This window comes from Mirounga leonina, unplaced genomic scaffold (assembly GCF_011800145.1).
Source record: "Mirounga leonina isolate KUSES-001 unplaced genomic scaffold, KU_Mleo_1.0 Mir_94, whole genome shotgun sequence".
Taxonomy (NCBI): domain Eukaryota; kingdom Metazoa; phylum Chordata; class Mammalia; order Carnivora; family Phocidae; genus Mirounga; species Mirounga leonina.
In genome coordinates this window covers 5,771,541-5,793,982 of record NW_023270855.1, presented here as the reverse complement: position 1 = coordinate 5,793,982, position 22,442 = coordinate 5,771,541, and the positions used below count along the sequence as shown (strand labels likewise).

The 22,442-nt window shown below is 45.2% G+C and overlaps 1 protein-coding gene across 6 annotated transcripts in view; it reads right to left on the bottom strand.

Annotated features, from left to right (window-relative positions):
• Positions 1-3,127: 3,127 nt before the first annotated feature.
• The window catches only part of TMEM40 (transmembrane protein 40), a 57,079-nt gene continuing 37,764 nt past the window's right edge, over positions 3,128-22,442 (bottom strand). For 2 of the 6 annotated variants that reach the window (XM_034998123.1, XM_034998124.1), the window contains exons 2-11: positions 20,617-20,697; positions 19,798-19,947; positions 12,834-12,887; positions 10,254-10,289; positions 9,874-9,906; positions 9,424-9,471; positions 6,105-6,176; positions 5,949-6,023; positions 5,678-5,809; positions 4,637-5,428 (exon numbers count right to left, since the gene is read on the bottom strand). In XM_034998123.1, the coding sequence (XP_034854014.1) occupies positions 5,145-5,428; positions 5,678-5,809; positions 5,949-6,023; positions 6,105-6,176; positions 9,424-9,471; positions 9,874-9,906; positions 10,254-10,289; positions 12,834-12,887; positions 19,798-19,947; positions 20,617-20,689 (957 nt within the window). In that variant the 5' untranslated portion in view covers positions 20,690-20,697 and the 3' untranslated portion in view covers positions 4,637-5,144. The other 4 variants (XM_034998127.1, XM_034998128.1, XM_034998125.1 and 1 more) reach the window with 4 other exon arrangements.

The window sequence follows — 22,442 nt, the reverse complement described above, 5'->3', positions numbered from 1 at the left end:
TATGGTAATAATACTTTTAATTTTTTGAGGAACCATTTTTCACAGCAGAATTTGAAATTTAAAAAAACTAGTTGCCAACATCAAAGAAAATCTGGCTTCTGTTGAGAGATTTGAGGTCTGACATCACTGGTCTTGTACCAGCCCCACTGGACCCCCAGGAGAGACACCAGCCCCCCCAAGCTGTCCCCCTCCTCACAGGGCTGGGAACTCAAAACTCTTTCCTTTGTTCCCCAGCCCTAGGTAGGCTCCGTGATACCTTAGTGACCCCTTTTGCCTTCTCAATCCTCCTGGGCCTGTTTAACATATCCCCTGTGTTAGAGTTCTCTGTTGAAACCCCTGGTGGGGTTCCATTTTCCTGGCTGGCTCTGGCTGGTAGCCGCGGGTTGCTCTTCCTGTCTGGCGATGCTGGACAGCAGCTGACCCCTTCAGTCAGGTGTCAGCTTGCCTGGTCCCCCCTCCTGACTCCCCGTTTTTCTACCTCCGACTGACTTGGCCTGCCTGACTTATGAGATCAGATGTGCGCCCCTGCTCTGATCAAGTACCTTCCAAGAAGATGCTCTTACTGAGCGCCTACTATGTACCAGAGTCCGTGTATAAGACTTTATACATCAACTATACTCAAATAATAAAAGCAGACACAAAAACAAACACACAAAAAGGATTGCTTTCAAATAAGAGAATACAAACCTGAAAGCAAATTCGGCAATAAGAGGGTTTTAGTAAGTGAGACATAAAACTAGACATCTAATAACAATCTGTATGGATGACTCTTTAAAAATAAAGACGTCTTCTTTTTTTTTTTTTATTTTATTATGTTATGTTAGTCACCATACAATTCATCATTGGTTTTTGATGTGGTGATCCACGATCCATTGTTTTCCACCATGGAGCACCCAGTGCTCCATGCAGTACGTGCCCCCTTTAATACCCATCGCCGGGCTAACCAATCCCCCCTCCCCCCTCCCCTCTAAAACCCTGTTTGTTTCTCAGGTCCATAGTCTCTCATGGTTCATCTCTCCCTCCAATTCCCCCCCGCCATTTAAAAATAAAGACTTCATGCAATTATCTTATGTAGTCCTTGCCACAACACTGTGAGGTGGGGGCCACTGTGATCCCCATTGTACAGACGAGGACACTGAGGCCGAGACAGAGAAGGACTTGGCCAAAATCCCAGCCAGGCAGTGGCAGAGCCAGCCACAGGGACCCCGCATTCTCACAAAATGAGGCTAACCACACTGTCCTTGAGTCCGTAAGTTCGCTTTTCTATCATGAAAACTTACGTTCTATTCCTGTTTGATAAATACCTGACCTAGCTTTCTGTGTCTTCGTTTTCTCATCTATCAAATGGAGATCATGACAGATGCTACCTCACAGGCTTTCAATGAAGAAGAACGATAGGGTGTCCACAAAGCGCTTAGCCCCACAGCCAGCACATAAGAAGTGCTGAACAGATGTTATCCATTGATATTATTACCTGGATCTGCAGGGATTATTATGCAAAGCATGAAAAGCACAGTGGGTGGGAAATGATGCTTATGGAAATATCCTTATTATATAATGGAAAAATCCTTATTCTATGTGCAAGAGAAAAGGGCCCAAAATAAAAATAAATACCTCATGCGCTAAAGACTCACAGGAAACACACCCAAATACCTAACTGTGGTTGATTTTGGGTGCTAGGATTTGGTGCAAAATTTTTTTTTCTAATGTAAATGTTAAAAAGGTAATAAATCACTAAAAAAAGAAGCACCATACTCTTCAAATTTATCTACAGATGCGATGCAGTCGTATCACAATTCCCACTGGCTTCTTTGTGAAGTTGATGAGCTGCTCCTAAAACTCAGTGTGGAAATGCAAGGGACCCAGAACAACAAAACAATCTTGAGGAAGAGGAGCAAAGGCAGAGAACTGTGCCACGGGCATCCATGTCAGGGCTGGGCTCGGAGCTAAATGTTGAGACAGCACAGTCGTGACTACCAAGAACATTCCCTCCTTGGACGTCACTATTCTTCTGAAATAATGCCGTAAGCGTCATTGAGAGAGGTGTCTTAGAGCGAGAGTAGAAAAAGAGAATGTAAAAGTCCTTGGAAATTCTCCAGTTCCGTGGTTTCTGAATGATGATTTTTTTTTCACCAGACTATGGTGGATTTGAGGAAAAAGGACACGCAGTAAAATTTTCATAAAGCTTTTTTCATTTATTTATTTTTTTAAAGATCTTATTTACTTATTTGACAGAGAGAGACACAGCAAGAGAAGGAACACAAGCAGGGGGAGTGGGAGAGGGAGAAGCAGGCTTCCCGCTGAGCGGGGAGCCCCATGCGGGGCTCGATGCGGGGGCTTGATGCGGGGGCTCGATGCGGGGGCTCGATCCCAGGACTCTGGGATCATGACCTGAGCTGAAGGCAGACGCTTAACTACTGAGCCACCCAGGCGCCCCAAGCTTTGTTCATTTAAAACCCTCTTTTGTTTCTGCTGATAATTTCCCTGCTTTTTTGGTGTAAAACTATTTTTTCTTTTATAAAATGATGCTGATAGTTGATGGTTTTTGTTATTTTTATTGTCTCCAATTAGCAAGGGAAAGAGTTGGCAGCCCTCCTCTAACTTTTTAATTTTATTTATTATTTATTTACTTATTTACTTATTTATTTATGAGAGAGAGTGCATGCAAACATGCAAGTGGGGGTTGGGGAGGGGCAGAGGGAGAGAGAGAATCTCAAGCAGGCTCCGCACCATCCCTCAAACGTGGAGCCGAACGCAGGGCTCAATTTCAGGACCCTAAGCGGTTGAAATTAAGAGTCGGCCACTTAACTGACTGAGCCACCCAGGTGCCCCTATTTTATTTATTTATTTTTAAAAATCTTATTTTTAAGTAATCTCTACACCTAACACAGGACTTGAACTTACAACCCCAAGATCAAGATCAAGAGTCACATGCTCCACCAACTGAGCCAGCCAGGCGCCCCCTTCCTCTCATTTCTTAAAACAATACTCTCTGGGCACCTGGGTGGCTCAGATGGTTGAGCGTCTGCCTTTGGCTCAGGTCATGATCCCAGGGTCCTGGGATCGAGTCCCACATCGGGCTCCCTGCTCAGCGGGGAGCCTGCTTCTCCCTCTGCCTCTCTCTCTCTGTCTCTTATGAATAAATAAATAAAATCTTAAAAAAAAAAAAAAAGAAAAAAAATACTCTCTAACTCAGAAATCCCAAAGTCTGGGAAAAAGTACAGCTGCCTTGGGGCTGCTTTGCCTGGAGTGGGGGCCTAGACTGGCCAAGCTCTGTAAGGCAGCTTGGCATAAGGAGAGCTTAAGCTTGGGTTCAGATGGAGGCTGTGCCACTTGCTTTGCTGTGGGAACTTGAGAAGTTACTAAAGCTCTTTGAGTCTCTTTCTCCATCTGCAAAATGAGGATGACTGACACATCTCAAGGCTGCTGTGAGAATTAAATCAGATAACATATGTGACTGTACTTGGACCATCATAAGCACTTGAGAAAGTATCCTCCAAGAATCTGTGAGCTCAGGGAAAGCCCCACTTTTCTCTTCTGTAAATTGAAGAGTTCTCGTTTCTTCAATCATTCTTTCTATTCCCACTCTGGTCTCTTCTGTATGTTTTCTAGTTTGTCACTATTGCTCTTGAGATGTGAATCTAGAACTGAGTATGTGCGTTGGTGTGGAATAGCTGTGTAAAGTAGGGTGTACTATCACCTCCTTCAATCTAGACTCTGTACCTCCATTTATGCAACCCAATTTTGCAAGGGATTTTTGTGTATGTGTGCTTCTATTTCACTCCTTTGGTATTTGTTGGGCTTAGAGCACCTAGCAGCCCCAGATCTTTTCATAGGAAAGTATGCAAAACCCTCTTTCTGAACTTGTGCAATTTGAGTCTTGGACCTTATGTGAGGGGCTGTACATTTATTCCCTTTTATACTTTATCCAATAGACAAGGTGTCCTCCCTGACTAGATGGGGTCAAAGGAGACTCCAAATGTGTTCTCATGCTCAAGAAACTTGAAGGAACATTTAGCTGACTCTTTTTAGTCGAGGGAAGAAAACGTTTATTTGAATCTTGATGGAATCCAAGGCAGCGGGGCTGGCACTAGGCAATGGGGCTAGAGAAGATGCCTAGATGCTGTGGCTTTAGTCCCCAGCAGCTCGCCTGTATCAGGTTCACCCTGGGGGCCTGGCATGATGGCTCCCTGCCGCGGGGCAGTGGGCTCTCTTCCCTCTCTCACCCCACCTGGATGGCCTGGGGATTTGAGAGGAATCAGGAGCCCACACAGATGACAGCTTGCAGGGCCCAGGGGTCTCCTACTGTCTCCTGAGAGCAGTGACATCCTAGAATCCTGCTGATCCAGGAACCGCAAAGGGCATAGGCCTGGCACCTTGCCTCTGCTTTCCATCCTGGCAGCTGGACTGCATGCCAATACTGCCCAAATGATACCCAGGTCCAGGCTGGTGCCAACGTTCAGACTACACGGAAGGAAAAGTGCTCTCTTTATTGCTCTAGACTGGCCCGCCCGCGTGTCTCCCAGAACGGGGCTCTGCCCTGGCACATCCAGGAGATGCAGTGGTGGTCATACTGGGGCCCAGCGTGGCTGCCGGCCCAGCACTGGCCTCAGTCGGTCTTCCTGAATCCTGGAAAGCAAAGCCCCGCAGGATGGCATGGGATTCAGCCAGGCCTCATTTCCACCATCCCCCCAGATGCCCAAATCCTCCTCGCAGCTGGGATAATGTCACCCTAGAGCCACGGGTCTCCATGACCCACAGCCACTGCAACGAATTTCCCCTTTATGAATTAAATGGGCTGTAGGAGACAGATATCCCCAGCACAGAGCCACACAGCCCCCTGGCCTCTCAGTTTTGAGACATCATGGGAGGCACAGAGCTGCTGGTCAGAAAGAAAGAGGATCTCCTTTAGCCCAGCCCAGCCACACGAGCTGTGTGACCCTCGGCAAGTCACTCCACCTCTCTGGGCCTCAATTCCTTCATCGGTCACGTGCACCATAACTGAAGTACACCTAATAGGCAGATAAAATCCCGGCAAAACTGGTGTTTGGGTAAATGTAAAGTTCTATGAGAGAATGAGGAACACCCAGATTCCCTTCCCTTTTCTACAGTGTTCCACACTTAAGGACTTTCGCATCCGTTCCTCATGTGGTTTTGCCTAACACCCTTGTGCAGTGGGTATTACTACACCCACGGTCCAGTGGAGGAAACGGAGGCTGAAAGATGATCCTGGGCCCCAAAGCTGGTGAATTGGCAGGGGCCCCTGACTCCAGGCCCTGCTGTTTCCTATAGGCTAAGCCCCGTTTGCAACCAAAGACCCTGATAGGGAGGAAGATGGTGAACATAGGAAGGATGGAAACATTACCCATCAGCCTAAGCTTCTGAAAGAGGGGGATGAAGCCGTGCAGGACGCTGTGGATCCGGTACACTGCTCACAAACAGAGAGAAAGGAGCTTGAGCTTTGTGCCCCAGCAAGGGACCCAGGGTCACCCCCCCTACCGCCCCCCCCCCCCCCCCCCCCCCCCCCCCATTAAAGGCCTAACCCACACAAACAGGGATTAGTGGTGGAATTTCAGGCAGCAGGTTGAGCTTAGATAATAGTACTGGAGTTATTATTATTAAAAACAATGACCTCGAGCAGCAATAACAGTGCCAGGAAATTCAGTGAATTCAGTACCCCACTCCGTGAACTGCCTTGTTTTCGATCTCTGGCTAATTCTGTTTGTTTGCCACTTTAAACTGTTTTTGTTGCAGTTTTGTGGAACTGCCCATTTTTTCCATGGGGTTTTGCCAATGACCTCACCGTGACCTTGAAAGTGGTTAGGAAGAAAACACGAGCATAAGGAAATCTTTAAAAAATGTTTAGGTGGTGGCTTTCTGGCCCTTAGTGGGCATCTGTGGCGGTCCAGCCACCACCCCTAAAGAGTCTGGGGGCGGGGGGACCTTACCCAGCCCAAAGTAGATGCCGACTGTCTCCAGGGAGGCGAAGGTGAGTAGGCCGACCCCAAGGGACATGAACCAGTCTTCAAGGGCAGCGAGGGAGAGAATGGTCAGCCTGCAAGTCTGGCCCCTCCTATCCCCCAACCTGTTCCCACGGCCCTCACCTGCGTAATAGTGATAACACACCAGCAAGGTCCCAATGGCAAAGCAGAGCAGGACAAAATGGAAAAACTCATCTGTAAAGGCAAAGGCGAGGAATTACTATTTGCTTCTTTCTCTCTCTCTTTTTTTTGGTTACTAAAAGTAGTCCTGTCTCTGCTCCAATGTAACTTTATTCAGAGAAGCTGCTCCTGAGCAACCCAACTAAAAAAACACCCCATTTCCAGGCTTTATCTCCTTTTATTATTTTTCTAACACTGACACCCCTCAACTTGTTATATTTTTATTTCCACACTTATTCTCAAAAAACAAAGAAAAAAATGTGAACCAGATTTATTCTCTGTCCCTCTCAGTAGGGTGGAGGGTAGGGATTTTGCTGAGACGCTAAAACAATGCCAGGCTTGCAGAGCTGCCCAATATTTTTGTTTGTCAAATGAATATTAAATGCAGTAAAAAATGCAAATGTGTCATGTCTAAAAGTTTCACAATGCCCCATTTTCCCTCCCTAACCCCCCTCCTTAAAAGCAAGTGGTGATTGCCAAAACCTTTCCAGGCATATATATGCACATTTAAAAAAAACCCAAAAGCAGGGAGGTATCACAATTCCAGATATAAAGATATACTACAAAGCTGTAGTAATCAAAACATTATGGTTCTGGCACAAAAATAGACACACAGATCAATAGAACAGAATAGATAGTCCAGAAATAAAGCCATGCTTTTATGGTCAATTAATCGTCAACAAAGGAGGCAAGACTATCCAATGGAAAAAAGACAGTCTCTTCAACAAAAGGTGTTGGGAAAACTGGACAGCTACATGCAAAAGAATGAAACTGGACCACTTTCTTACACCATACACAAAAATAACTTCAGAATGGATGAAAGAACGAAATGTGAGAAAGGAAACCACAAAATTCCTAGAAGAAAACATAGACAGTAATTTCTTTGACATCAGCTGTAACAACTTCTTTCTAGATATGTCTCCTGAGGCAAGGAAAACAAAAGCAAAATTAAACAAATGGGACTACACCAAAATGAAAAGCTTCTGCACAGTGAAGGAAACCATCAACAAAACAAAAGGGCAACCTAGTAAATGGGAGGAGATTTTGCAAATGATATATCTGATAAGGGGTTAATATCCAAAGTATATAAAAAACTTATATAACCTAACACCAATAATAATAATAATAATCCAATTAAAAATGCACAAAAGACATGAACAGACATTTTTTCCAAAGAAGACATCCAGATGGCCAATAGACACATGAAAAGATGCTCAACATCACTCATCATCAGGGAAATGCAAATGAAAGCCACAGTGAGATATCACCTCACACCTGTCAGAATGGATAAAATTAAAAAGACAAGAAATAACAACTGTTGGCAGGGGTGTAGAGAAAAAGGAACCCTCACGTACTGTTGTTGGGAATGAAAATTGGTGTAGCCACTGTGGAAAGCCAATTATGGAGGTTCCTCAAAAAATTAAAAATAGAATTACCATACAATCCAGTAATTCCACTACTGGGTGTTTACTCAAATAAAAAGAAAACACTAATTCGAAAAGATATATGCACCCCTATGTCTATTGTAACTTTATAACAGCCAAATTATGGAAGCAACCCAAGTGCCCATCAATGGATGAATGGATAACAAAGATGTGGTATGTGTAGATTATGGAATATTACCCAGCCATAAAAAGAAGGAGATCTTGCCATTTGCAACAACATGGATGGACTTAGAGGGTATAAAGCTATGTGAACCAAGTCCGTCAGAGAAAGATAAACAACATATGACTTCACTCATATGTGAGTGAAACAAACATACAAACATACGAACAAAGAAAAAAGGGAGACAAACAAAAAAACCGGATTCTTAAATAGAACACACTGATGGTCACCAGAGGGGAGGTGGGGGAGGGGAGGGGTGAAACAGGTGAAGGGGATTAAGAGTACACTTAGCATGATGAGCACTGAGAAATGTACAGAATTATCGAATCACTCTATTGTACACCTGAAACTAATATAACACTGTATGTTAATTATATTTGAATTAAAAAAAAAAAAGCAGGGCCCATTTGTACACCTACAGCTCTATCATTTGCTTTCTTCCTCTCATAGATCAACCAGGGCCGTCTTTCCATCTCAGAACATATGTAGATCGCCCTGTTCTTTTGGATGGCTGCATAGTGTTCCACGGTATAAACTTAACCCAATTGATCTGTCTGGTCCCCCACTGATGAACCTAGAAGTGTCTGATTTTTTGCTGTTAGTGATACTGCACCAAATACACATGAATCTCGGTGCACGTCTTTCTGTGGGCCCCAGGCCCAGAAGTGCAAATGGAGGCTTGGGGGGTTCTCCAGGGAGAGGCGCTGAGAGTGGGTCCTGCGCCATGGGCCAGTGCTCAGGCGTGCTCTGTGAGTGAGGCCCTGCGGCACTTTGCCGGGCACTGGGCTCGTCACTGCGGAGATGACCCAGGGCCCTTGACTCAGTCAAGGGGCTGAGCTTAGAGGTGGCTCTGCTGTCTGTGTCCGAAGGGCAGTGAATAAGGGTCAGGGTGGCATTAAAGGCACAGGGGCTCCAAACTGAGCTCGTGCTCTAGGAAGGAGAGCGGGAGGGGAATCACCTTCTTGCTCTGGGGTATAATGTCATGCCCTGCACTTTGGGAATCTCAGTTTTATTCAAATGAGGCACATTTCATAGCCCAGGAAAGTTCAAAAACCCTGGTTCATTTAGCTGGAGAGGGACAGCGTCAGGGGCTCACACCCAGGTCTCCCACTCCCTGAAGGTGGGCCTTTGCAAAAACCCCAGATGTTTCTAGGACAACTGCCATTTGTTTCATCAAACACCCTGGTCTCCTGTCCCTTCCTTGACCTCCTCCCTGAAGCCCTCACAGACCCCCGGCTTAGAGTGAAGTTGTTCCTTCCAGTTTGTATGGCTCCTTCTCTAGAGTCTAGCTAATCCAACCTCAGGGCTTCCTCACCCCCCTGCCAGCTCCCCACTGTGGCCAGAGGGCTAGGGGGCATTTATCATCCCTGTGACTCCGTGTACAGCAGAAACAGCACAGGACCAGGGTTCAAGCCCAGGTTGTGCCACTCGCTCGCTAAAAGCCCACACTCCATGCTTGAGCCTTAGTTTCCATATCTGCACAATGGGAGTCATCGTACCACCTTCTTGAGGTGATTCTAAGCTGAGGAGTCTGCAAACAGGGCACACGACCAAGGTGGGCTATGATCGTTGTTTTTCTAGGCCACCAGCAGAATTTCTGCCCATAGAAATCTGGACCAGACAGGCAGAAGCAGCTTGGGGGCACCAATTTCCTTACCATCTTTCTTTATATTCAGTCTTCTTAACTCAGAGGCCTCCACTTCTCCTTAGGAACAAGAGAGAGATGAGTGTTGAACTTGGAAGAGGGATGGCTGGTGGGGTTTTCTCTTCCCTGCTTCACTGAGACTGACTCTCTTGGGTTCTTCTTCCTGGGTCAGAAGGCACTCACCGCAGGACCAGTCAGAGCAAAGCTGTGAAGGTGGGGCTATCTGTCCTTGGGGCCCCCACTCCCCCCGCCCCTCCTCTCCACACAGGCCTGAGTCTGCATTCTGTTTCCTTTCTCCTGAGCTTGGAGGTCCCTTTCCAGAATCATGGCGACACTCTGGCTGGTGATGGCATCCCTGCTGTGACTGACCCACCCTCTCAGGCTGTCTGGTCCTGTCCTAATCCCCCAGAATGCAGGCCCCCTCCTACTTCTCTTCTCTCTTCTCGGAGGTTGTGTATTTACCACTTGCTGGGTCAGAACCTCTTCTTCGGAGTCCTGGAGATTAGAAACTCAGCATTAGTGCCAGGCTAGCTTGGACCTTAACAGGTGCCTGCACCCTAGTGGAGGAAGTAGGTGACCTCTGAAAAAGCCACGTCAAATTCTCCAGCCCCCAAAGGAGATTTCCATCTATCAGTTGCCGGTTGCAATCCCTTTTCCTCTTGCTAGAAACCCTTTTCTAACCCTCTGAGCCCAGGTCAGAGTCCCAGGACCCCAGCTGGATTTGGAGTCCCCATCTCACACCCATGAACCCCAACAGTAGCTGGTTCTCCCAGGGGAAAGACAGTGCCCAGACCTGTCCATCATCAGTACTGACAACCTCTCTCCCCTAAGAGGACACTCACCTGATTCTCCAGAGGGCACCACCTCTCCAGGGGCACCTACATGGAAGGAACATCAGTGATCACATATCCCTTATCCTCTGGGTGGGGAGAAGTTACACTGTGGGGAATGTGGATCTCACTCAGAGACTTTCCATGTGATCTGAGTGGGCCAAGTGGTGACTGGAGCAAGCTGGAAGCCTATTCCATCTAAGGGGCAGCCACCAGCCACCAGCCACAGTAGGAATGCCTGTCTAGTGTTATAGGTCATCCAATTTCCCACGAAAAGCCAGAAATCCAGGTTTTTACATCAACTTCTTGATTATAAAAAAGGTTGGCAACTCTTGGATTCCACGGAATCAAAGATGTCATCGTTTGTGAGACATGACATTATTTTATACATTACTATGTAAGGAAAACCACTGCCAATTTTAATTGTAAGTTGCCAGTGATTTTAAGACGCATCCTGATTTCAGAGATGTCTAAATGTGAAAAAGTATGAGTTGATGAAATGTAATAATAATAATAATAATAATGCTCTATGAGCCAGATAAAACACATCTGCACACACGTGGGCACCAGTTTGCGACCTGTGCCTGTTCTTGACCATGCAAGATGCAGGTGGTGACCCTCAGCTACGTGGACCCAGCCCCACTAGGCCGAGTTCGTGGGAGCCGAGCCGGGCTGCATCCTGGGAAGCCCAGCCCCACACCCTGAGTGTTGAGCTCCTTGTCTGCACTGCTGAGGGTGATGTGAGCCCTATGTACTTGTCCCAAGCCGCAGCCTCCTCGTTAATCTGGTCTAGGGTGGTCTACCCACCCCATTCACCCTGATTCTTGGTGCCTATTCTAGTTCCTGGTGACCTCTCTCCTAGCCTGTCAAATCCTTCCCCTCAAGGGCCGGCAGGACCCCCGGGTAGCGCCCCCTGCCTCCACCACCAGTAGTCACCATGCCGGTATACTTTCCAATGTTTGGGTCAGCCCCAGGACACAGACACCAGAAGGGGGCACTCGGCACACAACAATCAACATGCTGGACTGTCTTTAAGGCTAATATGCAAATGGGAAGCATCATCTGCAGGTGACCTAAGAGTGGCCAGTGCTGAGGGTACGGAAAACATACCTACTAGAACGCCATGAAATGAGACTCCAAGAGTGTAATTTACTAAGAACTTCCAATGTCTTGGTGGGGGGGAGTAATTCACAAGTTTGTGGTGGTATCTATGTTTTCTACACTAAATATGAATTTCTTTCATGATGAGAAATAAAACCATTTTATTTTTAAGTAATCTCTACACCCAATGTGGGGCTTGAACTCACAACCCTGAGATCAAGAGTCACATGCTCCACTGACTGAGCCAGCCAAGCACCCCAAAAACATTTTTTAAAGACTTATTTATTTATTTAAGGGGGGGAGGAGCAGAGAGAGAGGGAGAGAGAGAATCCCAAGCAGACTCCACGCTGAGCACGGAGCCAGACGTGGGGCTCAATCTCATGACCCTGAGATCATGACCGGAGCCGAAATCAAGAGTTTAACTCAGTCGGCTTAATCGACTGAGCCACCCAGGTGCCCCCAAAAACATTTTTAAATACATGTAAATGTAACAGTTTCTCTCTCATTTTATACCCTGTGAAACAATTCTTACACTACTTGAGTAATTATAAACATTTTTCTAAACCAAGTAATACTTGTTTTTGTGTAAAAAAAGGGAAGAAAGAAAATCAGAAAATTCAGTTAAGCAAATAAAACAGTGTAACTATTACTCACAATGCTACCACCCAGAGGCAGCCATGGGTAATATCTTGATGCAGAAATTAAAATATTTCATTTACATTTCTTAGAATGTGTATGTGTTTCTTGTTGTTTCCTGGGTTATTATCAGGTGTTAGGAGACTACGTAGATTATAGAAATGTTGGATTAAACAAAATTAAGATTTTTTTTTCAAGTAATCTCTACACCCAACATGGGGCTTGAACTCACAACCCCAAGATCAAGAGTCACACACTCTACTAACTGAGCCAGCCAGATACCCCATGTATTGAACAAAGTTAAGTGGGTTTTCTTAACTGCAGTATGCATTTGTTAGGCTTTTTGGCAAACTGGTTCATTCTTACAAATTGTCCCCATTTCATCAAAGTGCTTCCAAGCAAAGTGCCATAATGTTTATATCTCCTTGCCATAATAATCACGATGCCCAGAGATAATTATTCCATAACATGAGTTTTTTCGAGATGAGATCCTTAATTTTCCTGTGCACCTGTAAACAGCCCACTATTCCAAGACAGTGGGTTGCACATCATGTTTCATTTTGCTGGCTGGGAAGCTCAGGCCCAGAAAGATTGGGCGACTGAGTTAAGTCGTCCTGCAAGTCAAGGTTATAGTTCAGAAGAGAATCCGGGACAGTCTCACCAAGGCAGAAAATGCTTGCCTTCATCCCCATTTACCAATGTTCTGACCATTTTTCTTGCCATATCTCCTATATTTTCCTAGCACTTTTCAGCCATGAAACACCCTCATGAACTTGTTTCTGTCCAACAAAGCCCAAAGCCCTCATGTCCTTTGTGTAATTCCATTTTTGTCAAAGCCACTGGACAATGACTTACCTCCATAGAGCTGAAGTTCATCCGTCAAAAGGTCAGGCTCCTCATGCTCAGCACCTGAGTGGAGACAACCCCCTTTAGTCAGCTCTCCCCATCACAGCACCCCAGGGCAGCTTCCTTCTCCTGCACATCTGAAGCCTTAAAAAGTAACACGGTCCTTGTTTGTGCTGGGCGTGAGCCGGGCAGTCTTCAAGGGGCAAGGCAGCCTTACAAGTACTTTCCCTTTACCCTTTCTAACTCCCCCCACACACTCAGAGGTGACTGTGGTTAGTTTCCTGAAAAAGAATTGAGGGTCTGAGTGGACCTGGGCCTCCTTCAAAGTCAGTAATAAGAGTTGCCATTTATTGTGCACTTACTAGGTATCAGTGTGGAACTAAGTAATTTATATTTAATATTTCACTAGATCCTTACAGAAATCCTATGAAGAAGGTATTCGTACCTCTCCCTCCCCCATTTTATGGGTAAGGAAACTGAGGTTCACAAAGTTAAATTATTCCCTGAAGATCACACAGCCAGTAAGTGGAAATTCCAGGGTTCAAACCCAGATCTGACACCCAAGCCTGCAATCCTAATCCCTTTTTAAAAAAGATTTATTTATTTATTTGAGAGAGAGAGAGAACGTGCACAAGCACATGCACATGTGGGGGGAGGGGCAGAGGGAGAGAATCTTAAAGCAGACTCCCGGCTGAGCGTGGAGCCGGAAGTGGGGCTCCATCTCACGACCCATGAAATCATGACATGACCTGAGAGCAAGAATTGGATGCTTAACCAACTGCACCACCCAGGCGCCCCCTCATCACTTTTATCTTCAGAAATAGAACCCAGAACTCAAATCCAGCTTTAAGGGCAGCATTTATTAAGCATCTCATGTGTGCCAGGTTCCGTTCTAGGCATTAATCCAGGCTCTTTCCCCAATGCTCTTTTTTTTTTTTTTTAAAGATTTTATTTATTTATTTGAGAGAGAGGATGAGAGGAGAGAGAGAGCACATGAGAGGGGGGAGGGTCAGAGGGAGAAGCAGACTCCCTGCCCAGCAGGGAGCCCGATGCGGGACTCGATCCAGGGACTTCAGGATCATGACCTGAGCCGAAGGCAGTCGCTTAACCAACTGAGCCACCCAGGCGCCCTTTTTTTTTTTTTTTAAGATTTTATTTATTTGACGGAGAGAGACACGAGAGAGGGAACACAAGCAGGGGGAGTGGGAGAGGGAGAAGCAGGCTTCCCGCGGAGCAGGGAGCCCGATGCGGGGCTCGATCCCAGGACCCTGGGATCATGACCTGAGCGGAAGGCAGACGCTTAATGACTGAGCCACCCAGGCGCCCCTCTCCCATGCTCTTTTCTTGCTACAATCCATTTAGGCCACAATTTACTTAAAATTTTTATTTTTCCAAAATTCTTCTCCTGGTTGTCAAAATAGAACATGCTCACTGTATAATAGTTATAGTATAGGACCAGGTCAAAAGAGTGAAAATAAAAATCACCCATCATTTAACCATCCAGAGATAACCACTACTAACATTTTGCTATTTTTCCTTCCGGTCGTACTCATCACCACATACGTGTGAATTTTTAGAGTATGTATGAGATCAAACGAATCTTATGATTTGACATATTTCTTTCTCACTTCAGAGATATGTGAAGAATAGAGTTGTAGGCAGGACAGGCTGTACTTTGGTGGTGTTGGACATTAGGCTGCTTGCTACCGGCACCCTACTATAAACAATGCCGTGAGGAACATCCTTACGCAGGCACGCTCGGTCCCACTGAGAAACTCAACGGTGAGCTGGGCGGGCAAAAGAGAAAGGGCAAGGCCTACTGCCTACCAGGTGAGCTGTCCCGGGGGGTGTCCCGCCCCCTGGCTTTGCTGACGCTGTCCAGTTACTCCTGGGTGCTGGTCCTCATCACTGCTCTCTGCAGAGAACAAACACAAGCTGTAGGAGAACCTCAGTCTGGAACGAGCCTGAAATACATTGGTTCTGGTGTTCTCAGAATTTAGCCTATATGAGGAGGTCTGGAGGAAAGAGAGGTCTTTGGGGAATGGGAGGGGTAGGAGATCTGCCATAAACTTTCTGTGTGATCTTGAACAAATCATTTAATATTTCCACTGCCGCTTTCATGAAGATAAGACAAGGTCATCCAAGGTACCATATTACAAGCCCACGGCTGTGTCATCTCTGTGTCCCCATATCATGCTGACTCTGTTTGTTCCCACCAGGAAGTCCCTTCCCATTTGTCTCCTTTATCTTGAAGATTAAGGGGTAGGAAGTCTTTTCCAACTGCCCCAGCTCACGCTCATCTTGGCCCTCCCTCGTCTGGGGTTACCATAGTATCAACTGTCTGTACTTGACACGGTGGGCACGAGGGCCAGTGGTAGTGGTGTTCATCTCTCCAACCATCTTGGGCTCCTGAAGGACAAGGCCTGGGTCCTCACTCATCGAAAGGTGCCTGGAGGAGGAGCTTGATCAAGACTTGAAGAATGACAGACTTATTTGCACTCTTGGACAGTCAGCATTGCAGGAAGTTCCTGGTTTCAGGTCCAGAGGACTCCCTTTTCCTTAGGATGACCAAGATGGCTCCCACCCGGGCTAATGTCCCTCAGTGTGCTTGGGAAACTCCTGCTCAATCGTGGATAAATTTCAAATTTCCAGGAAGCCAGTTAACTGTGCTTTAAAATCAGTGCATGTGATCTCAGCTAGATACAGAGAAAAAGGTATCAGGAAGTACATCAAGATTACAACAGCAGTATTTCTCTCAGAAGATAGGATTTTGGTTGGCTTCTATTTTCTTTTTTTCTGTATTTTATAAATATTAATCAGTGTTAAAAAAAAAAAAAAAAAGGCTTTTTCGGGTGCCTGGTAGCTCAGCGTCTGCCTTCGGCTCAGGTCATGATCCCAGAGTCCTGGGATCAAGTTCCGGATCAGGATCCTTGCTCAGTGGGGAGCCTGCTTCACCCTCTGCCTGCCACTCCCCCTGCTTGTGGGCTCTCTTGTGCTCACTCAAATATAAATAAAAATCTTTAAAAATATCAAACAATGCAGAAAATGAAAGCAAAAATTACTCCAAATTCTGCCTCCATCAACATACAAATGAACATTATATTTTAGCTTTCTCTATGGTATATTCATAATATATAACTTTTTTTAAGTAGGCTCCATGTCCAGCATGGAACTCAATGTGGGACTTGAACTCACGACCCTGAAATCAAGACCTGAGCTGAGATCAAGAGTATTTTTTATAAAAGGCATTATAGAATTATATGTTGTCTAAAACGAGGACAACTTTTGTGGGTTTTTTGGGGGTTTTTTTGTTGTTTTTTTTAAAGATTTTATTTATTTGACAGTGAGAGATACAGCGAGAGAGGGAACACAAGCAGCGGGAGTGGGAGAGGGAGAAGCAGGCTTCCCAAGGAGCAGGGAGCCCAATGTGGGGCTCGATCCCAGGACCCTGGGATCATGACCTGAGCCGAAGGCAGACGCTTAACGACTGAGCCACCCAGGCGCCCCGAGAGGACAACTTTTGTATGTGCACTCAATTCAGTTACTTAAAAAATTAACCCTGGCAGAAGGAGTCAGTTTGTTGCTGGTGTCCCCCATATCCATCCCAGAGCCTGGCACATAGCTGGAGCTCAATAAATATTTATTGAATAAATGTAAGGAAACACACTAATATGTGTTTAGTGGTTATATCTGGGTGACAGAGCAAAGAATGATCTTCTTATTCTTTCTACTTCCTTATATACTCCACATTTTCTACAGTGTTCCTATGTGTAATCTTTCACAATAAAAAGTTTGTTTTGTTTTGCTGAGAGAGAGAGAGAGCGTGCACATGAGCAGGGGGAGGGACAGACGGAGAGGGAGAGAGAAAATCTTAAGCAGGCTCTGTGCTCAGCGCAGAGCCTGACATGGGGCTTGATCTCACGACCCTGAGATCATGACCTGAGCTGAAATCAAGAGTTGGCCGCCCAACTGACTGAGCCACCCAGGCGCCTCTCACAATAAAAAGTTTTAATTAAAAAATAATAGGATACAGTAAAAACAAAAAGAAATGTAGGGAGAGCAGTACTGAATGCTAGACTATGAGTTCGGGTCCTGAGTGTGGAGGAGGGCTGGGGCTGCAGTGAGCTACCCAACCAGGCTTGGGGCCTTGGGAGCCATCTAAGCCCAAAGAATGAGCAGGGTCTGAGTTCTAACAGCAGGCCACCCATTGTGGATCAGAGATTGGAATCCTGATATCAGTATGTCTCTGTGCTTCTGTTGATTTTCTTGTTGTTTTTTCTTGGTGTTCTGTTTTGCTGACTAAAGGTAGTCCTATGTGTGCTGTGGAGACCTGAAGCAAGGGGCTCATACCCACACTTGGGGGAGAACATTTGTGGCGGAGTAGCACCCCTGAGGGTCAACCACAATCAGAAGACAGAATGTCACCTCCCACCCAGGGAGGAGAAACAAAAGGACAGGCAAGAGCCCCCTTGCACCTGGAAGCTCTTCTTCCAGGGCTAACCCTAACAGGGGATGGGGTCATATATGGTCCACTCTTGAACAATACGGGTTTGAACTGCACGGGTCCACTTACACGCAGATTTTTCACCTCCCTGTGCTATAAATGTATTTTCTCTTCCTTTTCTTAATAACTTTTTATTTTCTAGTGTACTTTATTGTAAGAATACAATATATCATACAGACAAGATACAGAATATGTAGCAATCACTGTTTATGTTTTCGGTAAGGCTTCCAGTCAACAGAAGGCTTTAGTAGTTAAGTTTGGGGGGAGTCAAAAGTTATATGCAGATTTTCAACTGCGTGGGGAGTCAGGGTCCCTAGACCCCATGTTGTTCAAGGGTCAATTGTACTTTTTAATAAGGGCAGTGGCAGGGTACCTGGGTGGCTCCGTCGGTTAAGCGTCTGCCTTTGGCTTGAGTCATGATCCCAGAGTCCTGGGATCAAGCCCCATATTAGGCTCCCTGATCAGCAGGGGGGTCTGCTTCTGTCTCTTCCTCTGCCCCTCCCCCTGCTCGAGCTCTCTGTCTCTCCCTCTCTCTCTCAAAGAAATAAATAAAATCTTTAAAAGAAAAAAATAATAAGGGCAGTCCCATGAGGACTACAAATAAACCCACTGGACCCACCAATCACTCACTCTCCTCTGTCTGGAGAAATAAGCATAGATTTTGTAGTCTTGAGCCTCAGTCTCATCATTTGTAACGTGAGGATGTGAGGCCAGGGCTTTGCAAGCATTTTTTAGGATTTAGCCTGAGAATTCTTCCCCCAAATAAAACCTCAGGCCGAAGCCCACTCCATAAAGCAGATCTTAGTGCAGGCATTCTGGTGGAGGAGTAGACCAAGCCCGCCCCTTAGGCTCCCCAGCCCAGGAAAGACCTCCAGGGATCCCGAGTTGGTTACTGAGACCTCTGACAGCAGGTCATTCAGCCTCCCTGTGCCTCAGTTTCTTCACCTGTAAAATGGGAATAATAATAGCACTTTCCTCAATGGGTCTCTATGAGAACGAACTTAGTTATTACATGTAAAGTACTTGGAACGGTCCATGGCCCATAGTAAGTGCTCAATAAATGCCAGGCACGACGCTGCTGGTGCTATCCATTCCGCCTAACATTTTGAATTAAGAGAATAAAAATGAAAGGACATTCTGCTTTCTATCAGAGAATAATATGGCGATTTGTAATCAAGGCCCAATGGGAGATATTCATTTCCTGTTAACCCACTGAAGAACTTGTGGGGAATTGATCCCGAGGACACAATTTGTGCCAAAAATTCAAAAAGTAAAAACCTTTGAGCAAGGTTGCTTATGAGCATGGTAAACTGGTGGAAGGTTGGAGGGTAATCTTTTTTTCTTTTTTTTTTTATTAACATATAATATGTTATTTGTTTCAGGGGTACAGGTCTGTGATTCATCAGTCTTACACAATTCACAGCGCTCACCATAGCACATACCCTCCCCAATGTCCATCACCCAGCCATCCCATCCCTCCCACCCCCCCTCCACTCCAGCAACCACCTCAGTTTGTTTCCTGAGATTTAGAGTCTCTTATGGTTTGTCTCCCTCTCTGGTTTTGTCTTGTTTCATTTTTCCCTCTCTTCCCCTATGATCCTCTGTCTTGTTTCTCAAATTCCTCATATCAGTGAGATCATATGATAATTATCTTTCTCTGACTGACTTATTTCGCTTAGCATAATACCCTCTAGTTCCATCCACGTCGTTGCAAATGGCAAGATTTCATTTTTTTTTTGATGGCTGCATAATATTCCATTGAATATATATACCACATCTTCTTTATCCATTCATCTGTGGATGGACATCTGGGCTCTTTCCACAGTTTGGCTATTGTAGACATCGCTGCTATAAACATTGGGGTGCACTGTTGGTGGATAATCTTAACACTTGTTTTTTAGAGCTTTTACTACGTGCTAGGTGCTAAGACTTGACAAGTGTAAAGAATGTAATCCTCACAATAATCCCATGAGGTAGTAACTTCTGTTATCATCCCCAACCTCCAGATGAGGACCCCAAGGCATATAGGGTTTAGCAATTTATCCAAGGACACATAGCTTGTGAGTGTCAAAAAAAGGATTTGGACCTAGGCAGGCTGCTTGAGCAGACAGATGCATTGAGTTCAACACCAGAGTGCTCCTGATAAACCTCAGTGTTCCTTTACATGAGATGCAGCCGCTTGAGGGACCTTTTGGTAAGCATGAAAATTAGCTGCCAAGATATTACGGAATAACCTGTCAGAATGCCCAGGATACGATAGCAAAACATTTTAAACAGAGGACAAAATTGTTTGTCTGGCAGTTATAACTATATACAAGTTATGTGTACTGATAGATGCGGTCTGGAAGGGGATATGGAAAAATAGAATTAAAGTATCAAGGTGGGAGATTATGGGGCATTGTTTTTCCATGTAAATGCTTTTCTTGGATAATATTGTGAATATACACATATATATTAATATTGCTGTACCTGAGGAAGAGGAGGATGACGAGGAGGAAGAGGAGGAGGGGGAAGAAGAGGAGAAGGAGGTAGAAGACTTGTCTCTCTTGATCTGCTTGGGTTGTTCATGAGAAAGGAGTCCAGCCTCCCTGTCTGGCTTGTGGAAATCCGTCTCTTCATCTGGGAGGCACACATAGAAAAGGATGAGTGTTTCTTGCCCCTTCCCACCCCAGAGACCAACAAGACTTCCCCAGGCATCTACTTGGACTTGGGGGCCAGGAATGACTGGATTCTCCGGGACACTTTCCCCAAACAAGTAGGGCCAATGGAAGGTGCAGGAGATCCAAGCTCTCAGAGGCCCCAGGGGCTCGAGGAAGGCCCAAGGCATAAATTTCTCTGAATGTGGAAACCAGAGATGGGCTTCTAAGCCCCCCATCCTGCCCAGAGGCCACTAGACTGTATACAATAGTGGTCAATTTAGGATTCACTCTAAATTACAGGGCAGGGATGATCTGGTCAAGTGAACCTTCTCATCCCCAAATCTGGGGTAGCACAGGAACCTTCCCGCCTTCTGAGGACCCTCCCCAGCGCCAGTCCAAGCCTCCAGAGCCCCCTTGAGATTTGGGGAGCCACTGAAGGTCCCCAAAGCTAGAAAGTTCTAGGGACAGAATGGACCAAGCATGTGTGTGTGTGAATGTGTGTGTGTAAAACATTACTTCTCTAGAGGATTCAACTGTGACTTGAGCCATTGTGCCACATAAGGCGAGCAAGGTCTTCTTCTGTTCCACCCATTGCTGGACTCTACCTCCCACGTGGCTTTGCCCAGAGGGTGAGAGAAGGCAAACATACAGTCTAGATCTTCTGTTTCTCCATGGACTCGACTATGATCTGGAGTCTGGGAGGAGGGTCCTGATGTCTCCATGGTTTTCCCTGGAGGAATAACAATAATAAGTAAGTAAGTAGTACCACCTTAGTTAATCCCCTTAACATATAAAAACCTTGGCAAACAAACAAGAAAAAGACAAACACCCAATATTCAAAAGTACAAGAGCACAACTTATAAAAAAAAAAAAGGAATACACAGGGAAATTTGAATAGTGGATCATCTTTTGATAATATTAATAACTTATTTTTAGTTTTTAGAGCAGTTTGAGGTTCACAGCACAGTTGAGTGGAAGGTACAAACAGAGATAACCAACATGCCCTCTGGCCTCAAACGCATATGGCCTCCTCTCATTATAAACATCCTCCACCAGAGTATTTTTTTAGGTGTGATATTTATATTGAGGTTATATTGATTTGAAGTGTCCTTAAATGTAAGGATACTGAAGTTTTTATGATGAAATTAAATGATGTCTGGGACTTTCTTCGACATGATCTTGTTGAGGAGTCTCAGGGCATAGGTGGGGGTCCAAATAAACACACATGATCCTGAGTTAATAGTTATTGGAGCTATATCAAAATATAAATAGTGGTTCTCTCTGGGTGGGGGTATTATGGGTATTTTTAGCTTCTGATTTTTACTTTACATTTTCTAAATTTTTAACAGTATTATTTTTGTTATAATAAAATCGCCAATAGGGACGCCTGGGTGGCTCAGTAAGTTGAGCATCTGGCTCTTGATTTTGGCTTGGGTCAGGGTCTCAGGGCCATGGGATTGAGCCCCGCCTTGGGTCCAAACTCAGTGTGGAGTCTGCTTGAGATTCTCTTTCCCCCTCCCTCTGCCTTTCCCCTCGAACATGCTCACTCTCTCAATCTCTCAAATAAATAAATAAATAAAATCTAAAAAAATTAAAAAAAAATAAAGCTGCCAATAATTTTTCCTTAAGTACTTATAAATGTAATATGCCCATATCTTGTCTCAGTGTAGTCCTTCATGGTTTTACTAAGGGCTTATCTGAGCCTGCTCACAAACCAGTCATGTAGGCATTGGGATTCATGGCTCCTCACAGTTGAATTGTAGTTTCTAGACAACAAAACTTCCCCAAACATTGTCTCATTTGACTCTTAAAATAACCCTGCAAGGTACATTTCATTATCCCTATTTTACAGAGACACTCCAGAATCCACATTCTGTTTAATATACCCCAAAACTCATTATCAGTTTTTGTAAGTCCATTACCAATAACAGGGTCACAAAATCAGACTACTATACTTTTTTTATTACTACCAGATTCAGCAAAAAAGTCGCTGACATCATTGATGAACCGGAGTATTTCCAGTGTGAACGTTAGCTGCTGTTTTCTTTCACCTTAATGGATAAGACAAAAGTGAATCAACTAAGGCATTTCTTGTCCTAGTTTGCCAGTGAGATGAGCAATGCTGAATCGAATCAGTTTTCAAATTCTGGAAGAGTATTTTCTCAACTTTTTCGGCTACTCACAATGTAACTGTAGCTGCAGGTGCAATGCAATTTTTAGGTTCAATCTGCATTATTAGTGTTTTCTTGATCACTTTCTAAAATGCAGACAATCCACAGAACAAACCATCGAGCTCAGATTTGTAGAGTTTACTGATTTCTATGGTGTAAACACTCCCACTGTGGCTGATTTCAAGCTACCAGTGTGAGGTCGTGGAGTGAGAAGTTGGGAAGGGCTGAGCCATAGAACACATCATGCGCTGTTTCTACCATACAGATAAACCAGGTATGAAAATCTCAAGTGCCTAGGTAATAG